Source organism: Plectrocnemia conspersa, unplaced genomic scaffold (genome assembly GCF_051122295.1).
Source record: "Plectrocnemia conspersa isolate PC_06_02 unplaced genomic scaffold, ASM5112229v1 ptg000008l, whole genome shotgun sequence".
NCBI classification, from domain to species: domain Eukaryota; kingdom Metazoa; phylum Arthropoda; class Insecta; order Trichoptera; family Polycentropodidae; genus Plectrocnemia; species Plectrocnemia conspersa.
In genome coordinates, this window is record NW_028277172.1 from 24,330,899 (window position 1) to 24,351,185 (window position 20,287).

Here is a 20,287-nt window from a genome sequence, read left to right on the forward strand (position 1 = left end):
ATCTATTTTTATTTAAGATTACTCTCATTGCCCTATTTTGTAATTCTTGCAACATTTGTTTATCTAATTTATTTAACATATTTAATAGTGTTGCACAATAATTAAAATGGGGCAATATTATACTATTATAAATTTTTTTTTTGTATTTATACTTAATATATTTCTTAATCTAGATAATAAACCTATTTTTCTACTAATTTTTTTTAATATGTAATTACAATGTTCTTTAAAATTTAATTTTGTATCAACAATTACTCCTAAATATTTTATATTATCCACTATTTCTATACTAGAGTTATTTATTACTATTTTGCTACTATTATCTAAAACATTTTTATAATTAATAAACATACATTTAGTTTTATTCTCATTTAATTTAAGTACATTATTCTTTAACCATATTTCTAATATACTTAATTCATTATTTAAATTATTTACAATTTCTTTAATGTTATCACCTATGCAATACATTAATGTGTCATCCGCAAATAGATGAATTTTTCATTTTTTTACGTTATTAACTATATCATTAATATACAAAACAAATAACAATAATATATTATTGCTTATTACTTAGTATATATTTTTTATTTCATATTATGTTGTTATTCTTTCTTGCTTTGATTGCTAGTGAAAGATTTGTTAAAATGATCGATACTACAAATTAATAATTTATTTTTTTAGTGATTTTTAAAAATATTTCATTTTTTTTACTATTGAAATGAACATCATGATTATTACTATGATACTTTGATTAAATTTCAGAAAATATTTTCTGAATATTATACTTGTAGCAAAAAACAGTTAGATATACAATATTTTTTTAATAATACGCAGTTTTATTATTAATTACTTAAAACAATTTTTTTCTAATTTTAATATAAAAAGTGTAATAAATTAGGTAAAGGTATAAATGAACTTAAAGTTTAGGAGTCAATTAGCATATTTGCAATAAATGTATTAATTATAAAAAACCATATTTAAAAGTTTTAAATATTTATTATCATCATATCGTATGTATTTAATATTATTATAAACTATTTAAGATTATTTCAGATTAATATCAAAATATAAATAATATTAACGGTTTCTTTTAATGAAACAATCTTTTTACTACTTTTATTTATTTGCAACGTTTTTAATATTTTTATTAATAAAGAAATAAGCAAAAATTTAACCAAAAAACACAAATAAAAATTAATTTATTAATTTTTGAGTTCATTAACTGTTAAATAACGCATTTTTGTATTAATGTAATCTTAAATTTAAATATGATTAATGTAACCTAAATACATTAAAAAATTAAGATGAGGATCAAAAACACATTTTATAAAATGTATTTTTGATCTTAAGTATAACAAAGAATATAATAAAATTAAGATCATAATTAAAACTTTACAAAAATCATCGCTTAATATCGTATCTTTAATTTTTGTAAATTAAAATATAATCTTGAGTTTAATGTTGGTATTTAAATGAGATTGTTATTTAGAAAATAATATACATAAAAATCAAGAGAAAATACCTAAAAAAAAGGTATGAATAACCTAAATTTTTATAGTTAAATAACTTTGTATAATACTGTATTGCTATAGTTTTTAATATTAACTGCAAAAGTTATAGTATAAGAACATATTTTTCATCTAAACAGATTGAATTATTCAATATATATTAAATAAGTAGATAAAAAAATATTTATTTTTACAGTAAATTTTAATTAATCTCTACATTTTAGTAATTATTATTAACTTTTATTTTTACCTGAACTTGTAGATTTTTCATTAATTTGATTCATGAAAAAATATCTAAACTAAAATCGTTTTAGTTATAAAATGATATAAAATATATAAAAGTTGTAGAGTTTAATACTTAGTATATAATAAACATAAAAAGTCGTAATAAATTTATTATAATTTATAAAGAGCTAGAATTTATTGTATTTTATTGAGATGATGATTTTATTCAAATATATTTTAGGAATATAGGACTCAATTAAGTATGAATTAAAAATTTTTTTTTACTCTAAAACATCCCATAAAATCGTATATTTCATATTTAAAAAAAAAATATTTTTTATAAATATCATTTGTGCCAAATTATTACATAAAAATATAAACTACGTTTTATATTTTTTTTAATCAAAAAATACTTTGTGATCTAATTGTTTTTTTTAACAAAAATCAACACAAAGAAATGCAAAATAAAATAACTCAAAGCTTTTAAAGCTGCTTACTTTTTAATATTTTTGTAAATTTAAAAAGTTTAATATTTACTAAGTTCTGTATTATTTGACAATATAATACACATTAAAATCCATGTGAAAAAAATAATAATATATTTTACATTATTTTCTCTAAATTATTATAATAGATTTTTTAGTTAAAACCTAATAAAATAATATAATGTTTGATTTATTAAAATATGATATATAAATATTTTTTTATTTATTTATTATATAGTTAATAATTAAATGCAAAAAAAAACAGTTTAATTAACACAATAAAAATATATATATTACAATTTGCAAAGATATAAGTAAAAAAATAACTTATTATATATTTTTTTTTATTAAATTGAATTATTCACTAATACTGCGCTTATTTATCATTATATTTTCAACTAATAATCAATAACGTATTATTCTTATAGAAAACACTAAAATCAATTAATATAAATGGATACCACTACACCTTTACTCAATATGTGTCACAGAGTAACTCAAGAACAGAAATTGCCAAGCTCAATAAAATAGAGCACAGAGCTAATCCTAATTTATTTGCTTTTCTATCTAACTTCACCCCTTCTGTAAGGAGAGGGTTAAGCAGCAACTTTTTATCCGTTTTATTTAACCGCAAACACCAAAACGGCTCTCGCATAAAACTGTAAAATCCAATAAAATCGCCGCATTTTCCGGGCGAATTACTAAAATGTTGTAGGTACAGGACTTTTTTATAAGTATAAAACAAGAGATTTTTTCTGGCGTTTGATTGCTTCTGAAAAATGCATTTTAATTCTAAATTGAAGTGGAATTCCCTCTTCCGTAAATGCAATTGCTTTTCTGCTCGATTTCAATGCAAAACGTGCTCCCGGTGGATCATTCGTTCAGATTCCAGGTAAAAAATGTATTCCATCTAACTTGACCGTTGAGGGTTAAACTTTTATATTTTTGCAGCAATTAAAAAAAAATATTTTTCTATTAAAGTGGTTCTTTACTATTTAAATATATTCTGATTAATCCACCTTTGTAAATTAAGTTTTATATAGCTTGCTGTAAATGATAAGACGCTCTTAGAAACATTTCTGGTATAAATAAAATATTTCTGCATAACAACATTAAATATGTATATAATAGGCGTTAAGTAAACCAAATCCACCGCAAAACGATTTTGGTATTATTTTATGATCCCTACGAAATTGATTCGGGTTTAAGCCACCTCTCGGCTCTCAATTACAAAGGATCAAAGAGCGATCCCTGCAGTGGCCTCATTGTGTCTGTTCGGTAATGAATAATGCAAAAAGACTCGATTCCCAGGATCTCACTTCCTTTTTATGTAGATGCTTTTCTGAGTACTAAAGAGGGGGCCAAAACGAAGAAAAGGAAGAGACCTGTGGGCAATCTCGCAGATGGATTTGTTTTCATCGGTATGTAAATGGAAATCTTTTGGCATTGTGATGAAAGCCTATCAAAAGCTGCGTTTATGAGCATTTTTTTTTAATTCTTTCGCTTCAACGGATGATTTATAATGAAAAAATGAATGATACGCACAGTGGGCAATGATAATAAAAGAGGGGAAGAATGATAAGGAAAATTGTATCGGTTGGTATGGTTTAAATTGAAATTGTGAACGAAGAAGAATTGGTACGATTATGATACGAAATTTAAGAAAAGAATTTGTGTAAAGGTTGATCTTCTATTGTAAACGAACAATATTTTTTTAATCTCAAAAATGTATATTTATATTTCTAAGAATTTATGAGTATAATCAGTATTTGAGAAAAAAGATTAAGAATAAATGTATATCTCATAGAAAAGATATAGTAATTTTATATGTACTACCTAATACTGTAGAGTGTAAGAAAGCGAATTTGACAGATAAGAATAATGCTAGCAGTTTTAAATAAAATAATATAAAAGTATAAAAACTATAAAAGAGACTTTAATGTATGTATGTTAAGAAAATATAAATTTTATATACATATTTTGGTACATTAATTGGAAAATTAAGAAAATTAAAAAATAAAGATAATAAATAGTTCGAACTAAGTTTCTTATACATCTTAATATTTAAATATACAACATTGTTATTAATTAAACTTAATAATGAACTTAATATGTTCTATCATTTTTTTGGAAAATATATATAATTACAATAACAGCTTTTAAAAATATTATACTAAATTTAATGCTTGGATTATGTAAATGCGAATTTTTATAAAATTGCTTTAAAAATATATAAAATATTTTAATACTAAAATTACAAAGAACCATTCAAATAATTTTATTTTTGGGTTTTTAATCGCTAGTAGATAAGCAACTTAGGTCAAAGATATAATTTACCAAGAATTTTAATATTTAAAAACGATACTAATAAAATATGCTATATATTTTATCTGAGAGCCCATTTTCTCATCAATGCACTATATTGGGGCTTTTTGGAGATCGAGTTCTTTGAAAGTCATTGTTTTTAGAAAGACAAAGTGGCGCGGTTTTTTAAAAGTACTTTGCTCCGTTGAGGCAACTAAAAAGGTTGTCGTATTGATGACGGACGCCCTTGAGGAACTTTTCTAAAAGAAATGTGGGCATAGAGCCATGGTTGTCATTCTAATAAAGGGTATGCTCTGTAGATAAAACGTCAAGGTCCTTAATGAAAGGCTTCTCTCTGGGGGATGGCTTAAAATAAGGGGAGTCGGTAATGGGGACGACCGGTCAAGGACAAAAGATTGACGAGTGATGGACCGTTGCGGTCCTAGCCTGTTATTTAAAAAATAAACATTGGCATCAAAATAAAAAATAATAGAAAGTGTGGCTCAAAACTAATAAAAATACTTACGCTTAGTTAAAGAATATGTTTTTTTGGACATCTCTGAAACGCGTGACTTACAATTTTTTCAATTGCTTAGTCGACGTTTTTACTATTGTTTTCAAAGTTACAGTCATATTTATTTAAATACTAATTGTTTTCTGATTTAATTACTAATCATTTTGTGTTTTAAGTTTACTATATACTTATAATATTACTGAAAGTTTTATTAAAAAGCAATATAAAATTATTAAAAAAAATTATTAAGAGAAAAAAAACGAAATATGAAATTCATGCTTAAATTAAAAAAAAATATTCTCTACACGAAAAAACATGAATAAATATTTTAATTTGGTGAGATTTTCTTAATGCTTAATTCATATTTATATTTTTTATACAAATATATATTAAAATATTGTGCAAAATCCAACGCAAGACAAGGAAAAAATCTGGATTTTATCAAGTTTAAATGTTACATTGCATTTTTACGAGTATTTACTAAATAATATAATAATATTATGTAATATATAAAAGTGCACGTTAACTTTTTTTATGTTTAAAAAGATCATCTCCATACAATTACCTTAGTAACTTAAGCGATGCAAATCAAATTTAAAAATAAGATAATAATAATTGTGGCAAGGTTCCTATTTAATTTTATTTTTATTTTACAAGCATTGAGATCGTATCGGGATTTAACCCGATACGATCTCAATGCTGTGCTTAGACTTGAAAGTTAGTTGACTAGACATGCATTTATTATTGTATTTTTATATACGTTTTATTGAAATAGTCAATGTACTCATAAAACAAATTTAGATGTAACATATTATTGTTTTGTTTTGTATAATATTTTATTAATAATAATAATAATAATATTCTTACTGAATTTTATTTTTTTATATTACCAGAACTATGATACACATTGAAATAAATAATTGGCATGACTACAATAAAACAGCTCATTGCCATTGTAATAAATCCGATGGCACAATGTTTCGTTTGAATAGCTGTACAAATTTCCATAGGAGCCGCTGTATTTATAACCGCTTTACTACTTTTCACATCGAGTGTTGTACATAGATGCTATCCGATGCATTTTAAGTGTTTTATGTATGAACTTCTTTTATGTCCCGGCTTTATAACCTCCGTTTGTGTTGTAAAAAACGCGCCGCCCGTTAAACGCGACATGTGCATATACTACATACATGTACATGGAAGTCAATGACAAATGCGATTATAATGACTGCAGTTTGACATGTGTGACAGTTTATGGTTCTTAGAAAAAATCTTAATTAAAGTTACGACAGGTTTGGTACAATATGCAAATAATGTGAAAGAGTGTTACGTTCAAGATCTTAAAAGTAAGATTGTGAAAAATCGTTATAATTTATAAACCATTCGTTGCATAAAATAAAAATGTGCAAAATAAAATACTTGATTAATATACAAAAAATAAAAAAAGTAAAAAAAAACAGAAATTAATTTTAGAACTATATGAACTGTGAGCTTAGTTTGTATAATTTTTACCAAAAATATTAGGTGTAGATAAATATTTGCAGTTTTTTAATTTTATCTTTTCTTTTTTACAATGAAAATGTATTTTATTAATACACATATTATATATTATTTATGAACTAAAATAGCCTAGTGTTAAAGAAAAGAAATTTGATCCTAATTAACTCTAAAATTAAATTGACTTAATAAAGTCGTCCTCAAGGTCTGAAGTATAAGCAGAATCATTAACTGTAACAAACAAGACTTTGAGTGGCAAATTATGTATGTTAAAATGAGAAGCGTTATATTTTTTTTTTAAAATACCTACATAAAATTTTAAAATACACACATATATATTTGTTTTAAAATATCATTTTTTCTTCGGTTTTAGATAGAACCCCTAACGAACGATAATTACGTTACTCTGAATTCCACGCCGTCGAAAAATCTTAGTCGCGCGCATTCCGCACCAAATATTGAATCTAATAATCACATTACAATCCACACATATATCGTTCGTTATTTGCCAAACCCGAATCTAAACAGCATTAACAATTCGGCGTTGTTTGTTTGGCTCCGTTTTGTGGAAACAAGTCATTATGCGTTCAAATAAGACCCGCCGCTAACGGGCGTCATTAGCGGAACTAATCAAACACGCCAAATTCCAAATACCGAGCCAAAACTATTGTTCTCCCCTTGTAGATATACCGTCTTAAACGGGAGAGTTACAGTGGTCGATTTTGACCCCGTTGTTAATACGTACGGAATTAACGTGCCGCCTGGGCTGTTTTTATTGCCCCTCAAAAGTTCGATACTGCTATATCAAGACTGTAACTTTTATGGGGACGGTAATGGGCTTTGGTTTCTCTGTGACCGAAAGTTAAGCCGCGATCGTGACCGACATTTATTTATTTAGTTTTGCAATTTCGCTAATATAACACGTACGCGCTGGATTACGAGGGATGTAACAACACCTTCAAGGAAAAAATGTTGGAAACTGCCTCATATCTTTGACATTGGCTTATCGATGAGTTACGGCGGCAGATTCTAACGATGGTAATTGATATTGTTACAAACTGGTAAAAACACAACCATCTTACGGTTGGATCAAGTGTTAAGCTCCCTAGAATATATGCCTAGTTTTGGAGCATAGTGCTAAATAAGCTATTTTTTAAATTGACTTTACGTGTTTTTATAGGATATAGTTTAAATAAATTTAAAAAAAAAACTATTGTTTTATTTAATAAAACATACAACTTAATTAAAATCTACAGATATATATTTTTTTATTTTAAATTATTTACTTTCTTTAAGTTTTGCTAATCATAAATATATAAATAGCTATTGTTTTTCATGTTTATACTAAATCTGATAATATCCAATTTTTTCGTTGTCACATTTGCCATTTATTTATGCCGGAAAATTTTATGTTATCTTTATATTTACTATCATTAATTTAAAGAATCAGTCTTGTTTAAAAAACGTTATGTACTGATCTTTATTGAAACCTTTAAGGATATAAACTTATGTGAAAGATTCTACGTAATTTCTCAGTAAAAACTATAAATTAAACAAGTATGTTTATTTTTTATTATTTACTTCGATGAAATTAATATTTTTTTATACAATAAAAAAAATTTAATCCTAACCTACATATAAAAAAATTTAAAGAAAGACGTCAATATTAAAATTTATTTGTGTTTCTTTATTTCATTGGAGAAACTTAATAGATTTATATTTTTTTTATTCTAACCATCCTTGAATTATCTCTATTTCTATAATAGTATTAAATCTATGTACTTATAACATAATATCTTTTAACTTATATATAAATACTAAAACATTATTATATAATATTTCTTTAAAATTCAATCATTCGAATATTTCAGTAAATCTTTTTTTATTTAAAAATAATTTATGAAGCATATTATTGCACAATAATTGAAGAAGGCTAATATAATTATTTTGTATGTTATTTTTTTGTATTTATAAATAATATATTTTTCATCCTAGATAATGTATTTATTTTTTACTTTTTTTTTGATTATATAATTACAGCGTTCTTAATTTTTCTTACAACTACTCATAAATATATTAAATTAGTAACTATTTCTTTAAAAGAGTTATTTATTACTATTTTTAAATTATTATCTAATACATATAATATACATAAACAAAGATTTAGTTGAAGTATTATTTTTTTAACTATTTAATTTATCTACAATTTATTTAATAGTGCAATAAATTAAAGTTTTGTCTGCAAACATATGTATATTACATTTTTATGTATTAATAATTAAATTATCATTACATCCTTAAATTTTCTCTATTTATATTATCAAATCTGTGTACATCTTTTTTTCTTAATAAATACTTATTTAAATAATCTTCTCACTTATATAATATAAATACTAAAACATTCATCTTCAATATTTTCTAAATATTTAACCATTTTAATCTATCAATCATACTTCTACAACTAATAAATCTATTTTTATTTAAGACTACTCTCATTGCTCTATTTTGTAATTTTTGCAACATTTATTTATCTAATTGATTAAACATATATAATATTTTTGCACAATATTTATAATGGGGCAATATGATACTATTGTATATTTTTTTGTGTTTATCTGTTTTTTTTTCATAAAAACTTAACACCATTTTGAGTAGTAATTGAAAGGCAACCAAGAATCACCTTCTCTTAAGACACTTTGTCTAATAACTTTTACAGAATCTAATGCTACTGGCATTCACATTTAGATATTCACTTTTATTTTCAAGGGATTATATCTTTAATAGCTCTGCAACTTGGAATATAATCGAGAGAAAGTCAACTTACTTTTTGACCAGAAAAACTCAGATAATCTGCTGCTCCTCTCTTTCGAATTTAGAGTTCAAGCCTCTGCAAATAATAAATAATTATTATTTTTGCACAAATTAAATAATAATAAACAAATTAAACCTCTGACCTAAAGGTCGGGACAGAATATTATAAAATATATTTTTAAGAATTGTAACAAAAACGTTTTCATAACATATATATTTTACAAACGAAAAATTATCGTGTTATTTTTTTATACACTTTTTAACACTTTTTTGTATATTTTTATTTCACATTTCAAAAGTTTTATTAAGCATCCTGTGTATGTTTGTTAGCAAAATCCAATTTGTCAATTTTTTGCAAAATGGCGACAAGTATAAAAATTCAAACATTCGTAACTCAGTAGGTTTAAATTTTAACAAAAAGATCGTAATACATAAAACGTTTAGAAGCCTAAACTACATCCAAATAAAATATAAAAAAAATAGTTTTTTGCTTCAAAACAAGCGATGTATCAGTTCGATCGGACCCCCATACTAGCCATTTTGAGACTTTCAGAAGAGTTAACGCTCTTAACTGCTTGGTTTTAAAGATTAAAAATTAAATTTTTAGTATTATATAGAACTACCGTGCACCCCTATACGTTTCGTATGAAAAAAATATATAAAATTTTTTTACAAAATGGCGGCCAATGTAAAAATTTAAAGTGTCATAACTTTGCAAAATAAAATTTTACTGAAAAATGTAGTATGCAAAAAGTGTTTAAAAACTTAATTTGCAGTTAAAAACAATTTTTAATTATTTTTTTTTTTTTAAAAATGAGTCTTACGGTATATTGACCGGGCCCCCGAACGAGCTTTTATGCGACTCGGCATATAGTTAACGCTCGTATTTGGTTCCCATTTAAGATATAAACTTGAATTTTTGACACGAAATAGAGCTTTTGAATATACTTACGATACTGTTTTAAAAAAAATTAAATTAAAAAAAAAAGTTTTTTTTTTCTAAAACACGTTTCGACCCACCATACATACGCTCATAAGACTTGCAATATAGTTAAAGTCAGTGTGAGCTTATTTATGCATATTTAAAGTGCAATTTTTGTGACAGTATAGAATACTTAAGAGATAATATAGTCTTTCTTCAAAATTAAAATTTATTATATTATTAGCAAAATTGTGATTGTAATTAATAACACTAAAATAGTAGCATTTGAACTAAAATTATTACATTTAGTTTTTAAATACAAAGAAGAAATACCGATATTTGGTAAACGCATTGAAAGCCTTACTCATCTCCCATTTGAACGTGAAGCCACTCAAGTCTCGTCCCGGGACTGCCTATCCCGGGACTAAAAATAACACATCGGGCATGATTGTTTGTCTCTTCGACAAATAAGCCAGGGGCTCGGTACAAGGATACAGGTGTTTATTAGCATCGAAAGGTCGGAGCCAAACAGTCTATTATTATTCAGCGCGCGGACGAGCGGATGTAGATTGGATATATAAACCGCCCCGGGCGAAAAGTTTCAAAACAGTCGCGCGGGGCTTAAACGCGCTGGGGAAAAAAAGGGATAAACGAGAAAGTCCTGTTTATTTTCGGCGCCATGGGATTAGAAACATATATCCTGGATCAGAAAGCGTCACAAATTGTGACGAATATATGTATATGGAATGGGGCGCGTGCCGACCTCACACGATGCGAAAGGGTTACAAAGTTCATTTAGATGTTTTTATTTTGTTTGTATAAAATGTGGTTATCTGGAAAATAAATATATTAAATGTAAAATATATTTTATTGGAAATAAAATAATTATAATTTGATTCTGTGAATATGGCGATTTACGTTTACGGTTAAAACATTTGTCTTTGGTATTGTTGAAACAAAAAATATTCCTAAATATATTCTAAGCATAGATTATAACCAAAAAATATTTATAAACAGGACTTGGCAACTTTTATTGGAACAGTGAGACAAAATGGTAAAAACCGGAATATTTGTAAGCTAGAACTTTTATCTATTTATACAGCAAAGTGTATAGAAATTTTCATATTTTATTACTGCATTTATGAATATTTTAACTGCATAAAATAGGTATGGATCGCTCAGTTTTCACATACCCCACTCCAGATCTACAAAATATGTCTGCGTCATTTGCATACACCAGCATAAGTCAATCAGCTATCTGACGATACATAATTTAATATTATTATATATGTCTATACAATATGGTGAAGGAATGTTTTTGAAGTATCCCTTAATAATAGTAATAATAAATATTACCTGCAATTTATAAATATGGTATTAATGTTTAAAAACTACTCTAAAACGTGTATGTTATGTATATGAAAGCGGCAAAATTATTATAAAAATTTTACACCTCGCTGGCGCCGTGAGTTATTAATATTGGATGTTTCCTAATGCTTTTACACACTTATCCAAGAGCCGGCAACGAGTGAAAACTGCCACTAAGTAAAAGTCAATAAAGAAATATCGCCCTAAACTGTACCCCCAAAGTCTTGTATAAAATTCACGGTCTCCATAAAATACAAGTTTCGAAGCGCACTTTGTCGAAATTTGTAGACCACGAAACTTTTCGACATTGGCCGTATACATATTTTTTCTATGAAAAATACTGTGTTATATTTGGCCACAAGAATTCGTGTTCCAATCTCAGTCTCCAATTCCAATTATTTCAATTCGTGGTACGTGGTCATCGCGCGGAAGCCTTACTGTAGTCAGTTTGATTAAATTTTTGATGTGCTCAATCGTCGGCATTAATTAAACTAGTCTTCGTACGAAAATAAATTACGTTCGACGGAATAGAAAATCAATTCGGATTTAATACTGCCATTTCGATAATTGAGAATCGCATTATCTTGAAAATGTTATTATGTGAAGCTTTCGCTTGGCGATTCTCCAAACGCTAGACGATTCTTAAATGGCCGTTCGGCTCAATGTTATTCTGATCAGAGTTTATTATTTTTATATATACTAATACCACATTAGTTATTATTTAGGTATTATCCTTTTAATGAAATAATTATTATGAGATGATTCATTTTTAGATAATTGATTTATTATTGCATCTTATACTACACAAGATTCACAGTAATAATTTGTATATGTTTAATATTATTTTGCAAATCATTATTAACCCTAAATCGAGATAATTTTATTCGGTTAAAATATGTAAATTTAACAACCACTTGAGCTTTACACGCCCATCAATCACGAATAATGTATCGTTGCTTTTATTTCAGTTTTTCTACCATACATAATTTATTTGACGTGAAAATCATGCGTGAAAACCCTTTTATAATGAAAAGCTCAAAACTACCACCATAAGCTAAAAATAAATATGTCTGTGTATTCGTTAGAAATATTTATAAATAATTTTTTTTTTTACAGGTTCTTCAGGAGTAATATGGGAGGAATGGTGGACGTACGATGGCATATCAGGTATTTATATTTATTTACAGAGTAAAGAATCGTGCGTTGAATAATTATGTTGCAGAAAGCTTAAAAAGCAGAATAAAAAGTGCACATACAGATACATAAATAATTAGGAATAATCCATTTATAAGTATTTTTGAAATGAATTTTAAACCAATACTTTAAGCCCGATCTGCCACTACAACCTTGACAAGTGATAAAAAACAGTTTTTGTAGCAGGCTAAAATTGATAATCCTAATTTATCATTTTTGTTTTATAGTACTTATTAATTAAACGTTTAATTTAAGAATACAAAAATCACAAAGATGAGCAACTGAAAAATAATATAAATTAATATTCTTTAACTGTTACTTATATCGAAAACATTTTTCTGTTAATGTGAAATATATTTATTATTTTATGCTTTAGTTAGCAAAATTAAACTTATAATTACATATAGCATATAAACAATTTTTAAGCTTTTTAGATCAATGTTTATTATTTTACTTTATTAATTACTAAGATAAGCAACTTAAAAAAATATATAAATTTATATTCTATAGCTGTCTCTTACATAATGATTTATTTTTCTTGTATGTAAATTATCTTTATTATTTTTATGATTTAGTCGCAAAAAAGCTAAGAATTATAAATAAATATAAACAATTATTTAATATTTAATTTAAGTAATTACATAGAGAAGCAACTAAAAAATATTAACCTTATTTTATATTCATTAGCTGATAATTTATTGGGATCTATTTTTTGTGTTTATGTGAATAATCATTAATATCTTATAATTAAATCTAAAACAAAAACTTAAAATTATATATACAATAACACAAGTTACTAAGCTTTATAAAATTAATAAGAAAATATTTTACCTTATTAATTACTAAGATTAACCACTAAAAAAAAATATCAAAATTTATACTAGAATATATTTTTGTGTTTGTTTATTATCTTTACTATTTTATGCTAGAGTTACAAAAAAAGCATAAAATTAACATAAAAACATAAATTACTAAGTTTTATAAAACCAATACTTATTATTTAACCTTAATAATACTAAGATAAGCAACTGAAAATAAATACATCAATTTATATCTTTAATCTGTTTTTTTATTAGTGGATTTACCTCATTTTTATTATTTAATGCTTGAGCGACAAAAAAAAACTTATTATCTTAACAACAACAATTTTAAGCTTTTGAAATTAATAATTATTGTTTTATCTTAGCAATTGCTAGGGTAAAAATATTTTACTGATTTCCAAAAGTGTAGAAAATATTGTTGTAGATATAATTTTAAGTTTCTTTAACAAAACCGAAGAAAAAAATTCGTTATATTGAACGTTAGGAAAATAATAATTTTTTATTTTATTTGTAATTACTATATTACTATAGCGGAAAAATAATCCCTTACAAGATTGACAGAACGTTTTTTGTCTATTTTTAAGAATACTGTAATGAACACAATAAAATTTTATAAAAATTTTGAAGGTCAGCGAAACATTTTGAATGTCGTTTGTAAACACATCTAGACGAACTGAATTTGAAAAAATATTGTGTCAAGTTGTAACATCATTCTTAAATTCGGATCAAAATATTTCGTTATACTGAGATCAGTCTTCGTTACAATCAAAATATTTTGTATAAAATTTTTCGAGTACAAATTACTAGGAATTTTATTATTTCGGTATTCGTTACAAAAACATTTCATTGTAATAAGAAAAAAAAAATACAAACACAATTATTAGATTACTCTGAAAGTAACATTTAAGGAATATCAATTTAATACTTAATTTTTTTAGCTACTTATTTTTAGTGAAATATAAGTTGACGCTTTTTAAATTATATATTATATAAAACAGTTTCTCAGAGAAATACTTTTTATCAAATTAACGTTTTATTTACAAATATAATAAGTTTATTTAGCTAGCGCGTAATCCTTAATGTTTTCTATAAATAAAGTAGAGATAAATACAATTCTTAAAGAGAAAAAAACGTTAAAACATATATTTTATAAAATTTTAAAGTAATAAATTAATCTTATTTAAAGCCACAGTATAAATATACAAAAAATTAATGCTACTTAAAAAAACATTTTTTTTTTACAAATTTTAATATACATATTTACACCAAAATATATTAAATGTTAAACCATGATGCAATTTTTAGCTATAGAAATATCTCTTTTGGGCTAATTGGTAAAAAGCGGTAACCATTGAAACTGGTGGTTATTAAACATATAAAAACATTTTAGACTATTGACTTCTGACCCGCCTTTTGTTTTTAAATGGTTTTATCAAAAAAAAATTAAAATATGTTTCTCTACTCAAGATATTCAAGGTCAAAACTATTCTAGGTAAAAATATTATATATTTTTTTTTAAATAATTACTCTTATAAATATGTTAAATTAGTTTCATAAAAATCTTTTAAAACGATAGAAATGACTTATAAAATTCAAATAAAAAAAGGTTTATATTTTTTTTATATACATATCTACTCAATTCTTGCGATTTTTGCCAAAAGGATGTTTTTAAGCTTACAATTTATATAACATTAAATTTTGTTTATTTAGTTCGAAAGGATCGACCTTAACGCAATGTATTTTAACATTTGACTTTAACGTAAATTATTTGCTGCGTATTTTAATTAATTGTAAATCTATAATTACACAACCAGTTCCTGTTGGTGAATTCTAAGAAAAAATAATCTTTTATCTTTAAATATAGATGAATTTTATTCCTTCAATTAAATACATATAAATACTATATTATAACATTTCCAGAAAACCTAAATAATAAACAATAAAAATTTGATTTCCATTACATTTAAAATTCGACTTAACATATATTTACAAGTCAAAAAATATATTTTTAATATTTGAATAAAAAAAATAAAATAATACAGATTAAATATGTGTAAACAAATAAAAAGAGGCTGGAATAGTAATATTCTAAAAGCAAGCATTACAAAAACGAATTATATGCCAATAACAAATATGCAATAATGTTATGAAAAAATTAAAGTAGTGTCTTAAAAAATTGATCTACTTAAAGTTTAATTTTTTATCTATTAAAAATTCTTTTTATATGGCATATAATCTAGATTACAAATTTTGTAAAAAAAAAACATTTTTTTTGGTTTTTTCATTTAAAGCTAGATAAACAAAATAAATCAAAACGCATATGCTTTCAGTCTCTATGGTGAGATCTTCACGCCATTTTTAAGGCACACTAAAATTATTACCTTTGATTTAATGACGTACCGATACGCCAACGCTCACTGATGAGTTCTACCTCTGAAGCTTAACGGCCCGTACCTTTCTCTAATGTTTATAATAAATTAACTCATGTTTTAAATACATATTCAATGCAATATTTTTTTTTAATCTTTAAAAAATTTTTCAATGAATAATATTTACACATTTTCTACTATAGATAATATAATCAGCAACGTACCTTAATTAAACTCTTGGTGTACTCTTTATCGATTAATTTATATATGTAGCTCATTTACTGACTAAGTAAGAATTAAAGTAATTCAGTTTTAAAATAGTCAATTTTTAAAGAAAAATCTTGGAACGACCCACATCGACTTTTTCCTTGCCTTTACAAAAGACCATCGCTCTCCAAACGATTCGTCCCGCATGCCACGATAGCATCTTTCCCGTCCCGTTTCAATTCCATCATCCCATAATGGTCGGCCAGAAGTCCAGGGGTGGGCTCATAGCCGTACAACCATATCTCGGCTATGGCTATCTGTACCACGATATCTAATTTGCATTAGCTGTGGTCCGGCGTGTACAGGGGCATTTAATTAGCTAATTGCATGGCTGGCTGCAAACAAAAGCCTTTCAGGAAGGCTGCTTCGATCCATAATTCATTATCCGTAAATTCACGGTGTTCTACACACGCCGTTTTTATATTACTAACTGCCTATATATAGTATATAGATTTCAACGTTTATATTTACAACGATTCGCCGCCGGTTCACTTTTGTTTCACGCCACAATGGACCGGTAATACGTTCTAAATTGCACTATTATAATGTGAACACGGATCCAATATGATGTATTATGGCTGTTCGTGGAAGTATTCATTTTACAACGGTTTTTGATAAAGGTCGTATTCGGTGGTTTTTGCATGGATTTTAATTTAAATGAGAAATATTTTAGGAGCGGCATGGTGAATTTATTAATAATATTGGTAATCTCGATGTTAACTTTCGTTCAAATGGAATATAATATTTAAATGGTTTACTACAGTTTGTGAATACAAAATTTGTGTTTCAACAGCCATTAATTATCTAATGTGTTAGACATAAATGTGTTAAAGGGAATAGTTGGGATTATTTGTTTGGTTTATGAACTTTTGCATAAAAACAAATTTATTAAAATATATTATTTTACAAAATTTTTAGCTTAATTAAATGGCAAATAATTAACATATGTATTACGTTATTCTAAAATTTTAAATACAAACGGTTTTACATTGTTACAATGAAGCTTAAATTCAAAGTAAGCATTAAAGCTGTGTTATTTAACTATTTATTAAATTACGGTCAGTGGTTTTAATACTTGCTACTATAAATAAATGTTAAGGATGCAATAATAAATAATGAGTCTTCTTTCCATAGAATTTTATTTTTTTAATTTGTTTGTTTTTTTTAATTAGACCAAATATTAATATTTTAACGAAGAATAATAATGTGTGTAAAAATTTATATAAACTACTTTTAAACTATAATTACATAAAATATTTTAAATATAATATATGTATGCTGATATAGAAAATAATTGTTTAGAGCTTTTTCTGCGGTTTGAGACAAAATTATTAAATATTCATAATTAAATTTTCATAGTCAGATAGCAAAAACTTGTAAGATTTTCTACACTAAATAGGTTTAAGATTTAAATTCCTTTAGTAAAAAAAATATATTTAGGTATACAAATTCACTAGAGAAATACACGAATTTTTTTATTAAAATAAAATAGAAGTTTATGATTAAATAAATACAAAGTGGATAAGTTCAACGAATAATAAAAAAATCTTTGCTGGTGACTCACTGCTGTGAGGTACCGCAGCAAGTCGACAATATAGGTGTTGAACGATTTTTTTTATTTTATATTTTTTTTAAATTATTTATAACATCTAAATAATGAAATATATGTATAATATTTATTTATTTTTTCATATTTTATATTTGTATTTTTTCTTATGCTTTCAGATTTTTTTCTCTTAATTATAATCACCAACATTTTATTTTATTGTAGCTAATAACAAAATATAAACATAAAAAATATTATAAATCAGTAACATTCATATATAGTATATCAATTTTATATGTTTATAAAATAGTCATTTTTATAAAAAAAAATATTAAAAAATATTTTATAAGAACCATCGTATTTTTAAATAATATAGGTGTTAGCCTTTTAAATTTTTTTGGCTTTTTGATATCGATTCCTCAAAATTCTAAGATGAAAAAATCGTTTTGTGTCATTTATAATATTCAAAAGTTAATATGAGATTTTTGCATCACTAGGAGCAAATAAAATAATTGCACTTCTTAATTTACAACTAATATTATCTGTGAAGTGCTTCTCTCTTTTATCAACTTTTACAGATTTTTTTGTTATTAGTAGCATAATAATTGATTTTATCAATCCACATATTTTTATACTATATTAGAGATTTTAGTAATCCATGCATATATTAATAGAGCAGAAAATGTAAAATAAAATCATTTCATTACATTGTAGTTTAAACAGATCAACGCTAATGTAATGTTATTTGGTATTTTAATTATTTTTTGTTAAATCTCACGATTTAATCTCAGCGAACAATCTCGAAACCCCGAGAGAACCCCGCTTCGATTTACCACCAAACATTTCTCACGTACACACGCACATAGCGATTTAACGAATGCCTGAGGTTTTCGCTTCGAGGACATGTGGAGGAAAGTTGCGGCATTCCGTGGAAAACTTTCGCCGGCTATAGTCATTACGCCTGCGACGTCGTTTGCATATTTCACTGTCACCGAGGGTTCCGAGGTAAACCCCCGGGGACTGTCCCGGTCCCGCGGCGTGTCCCGGTCCCGGTCCCACTCTCTATGTACAGTGTCAGGTGCGGATAGCAGATTTATGCGGCCCGCCGGGCGCGAAGGGTCCCATAACCGTATCAATGAGATGGGCACTGGGGACAATTGGACCGTCTTTGTTTTAATCAGTTTGTGCGATATAGAATTTTGGCTTTGTCGGGATTATAAACCTGTAAGTCAAAGCACCATCAAATTGGCACAAATCTGTTTCTTTTCTTCTTCAAATTGTATATATAATTACTTTCAAACAATGTGTGCCTAAGTTTCTAAATTTTTAACTTTATTTAAAAATATCACGTGTGATAACGACATGATTAGGTTTGCGTTTCAATATTTTGCTCTTAACATATGATGTTTTATCCTACAACTGTTTTTTTAAATGAAATTCTGATTATCTATAGTTAGTAGCTTTAATTTTAATTTTATAATTAAATTATCCGTCTATTGATTAAAAATAATACATTTTGAGACTTTCAAAAGAGTTAACGCTCTTAACTGCCTGGTTTTTAAGATTAAAAATTAAATTTTTAGTATCGCATAGAACTACCGTGCACCCCACCCCCTCTATACGTTTCGTATGAAAAAAATATATAAAATTTTCTTACAAAATGGCGGCCAATGTAAAAATTAAAAGTGTCATAATTTTGCAAAAAAAATCCTACTGAAAAATGTTGTATGCAAAAAGTGTTTACAAGCTTAATTTGAATTTAAAAAAAACAAAAAAAAAAAGAAATTTTTAATAAAAAATGAATTAAATTGACCGGGCCCCCACATTAAAATAATGTAATATAAGCAAACATATTTTGCAATGAAACTTCATTACACTTTCTGATAATATACACTGATAAAAAAGCCTTGAAATGCTACCATAACTTGATTCTTAAATCTATTGAATTTGCAAAGTTTAGGTGAATGTTTTTCGATTAACGTCAAAGCATATGCATATTGTTGTTTACAGATTATATTACAAACATTACTAGGGTTTCTCTTTCAGACCCTGTGAGATGTAATTTCGTGGATTCCATTTATTTATGTAAGATTATCCTTATCTATGATCATACTATACTGAATGTGACGTTTTCATGAGCTAATTACCTTAAATAAGATTATAATATGCAATAGCTAAGGTTTAAAATCATTGTTTGGCCATTGATGTCAACGGAATGTCAATATTGCTATTTACTTTTATCACTTCTATATATTATCTAGTCAATGTATTCAACTGCAAAGTTTTTTACATACTTATTATTAAATATATGTGACATCAACTTTAAGATTTTTTTTAATTTTACCAAATAATGCGGGTGGTTTAAATCCATACAACAATTCTCGAGTATCGACTGAGACTAGTAAAATTGGAGAAGCAGCCGCTTTCCATTCTACCTCAAACCTGATTAAGAT

At 25.7% G+C, this 20,287-nt stretch overlaps 1 protein-coding gene across 1 annotated transcript in view; it reads left to right on the plus strand.

Moving 5' to 3' along the window:
• The window catches only part of CARPB (Carbonic anhydrase-related protein B), a 279,915-nt gene that overhangs the window by 103,246 nt on the left and 156,382 nt on the right, over positions 1-20,287 (plus strand). Inside the window, exon 3 of the mRNA XM_088190724.1 lies at positions 12,754-12,804. Coding sequence (XP_088046850.1) covers positions 12,754-12,804 — 51 coding nt within the window. The remainder of the gene's footprint in view (positions 1-12,753; positions 12,805-20,287) is intronic.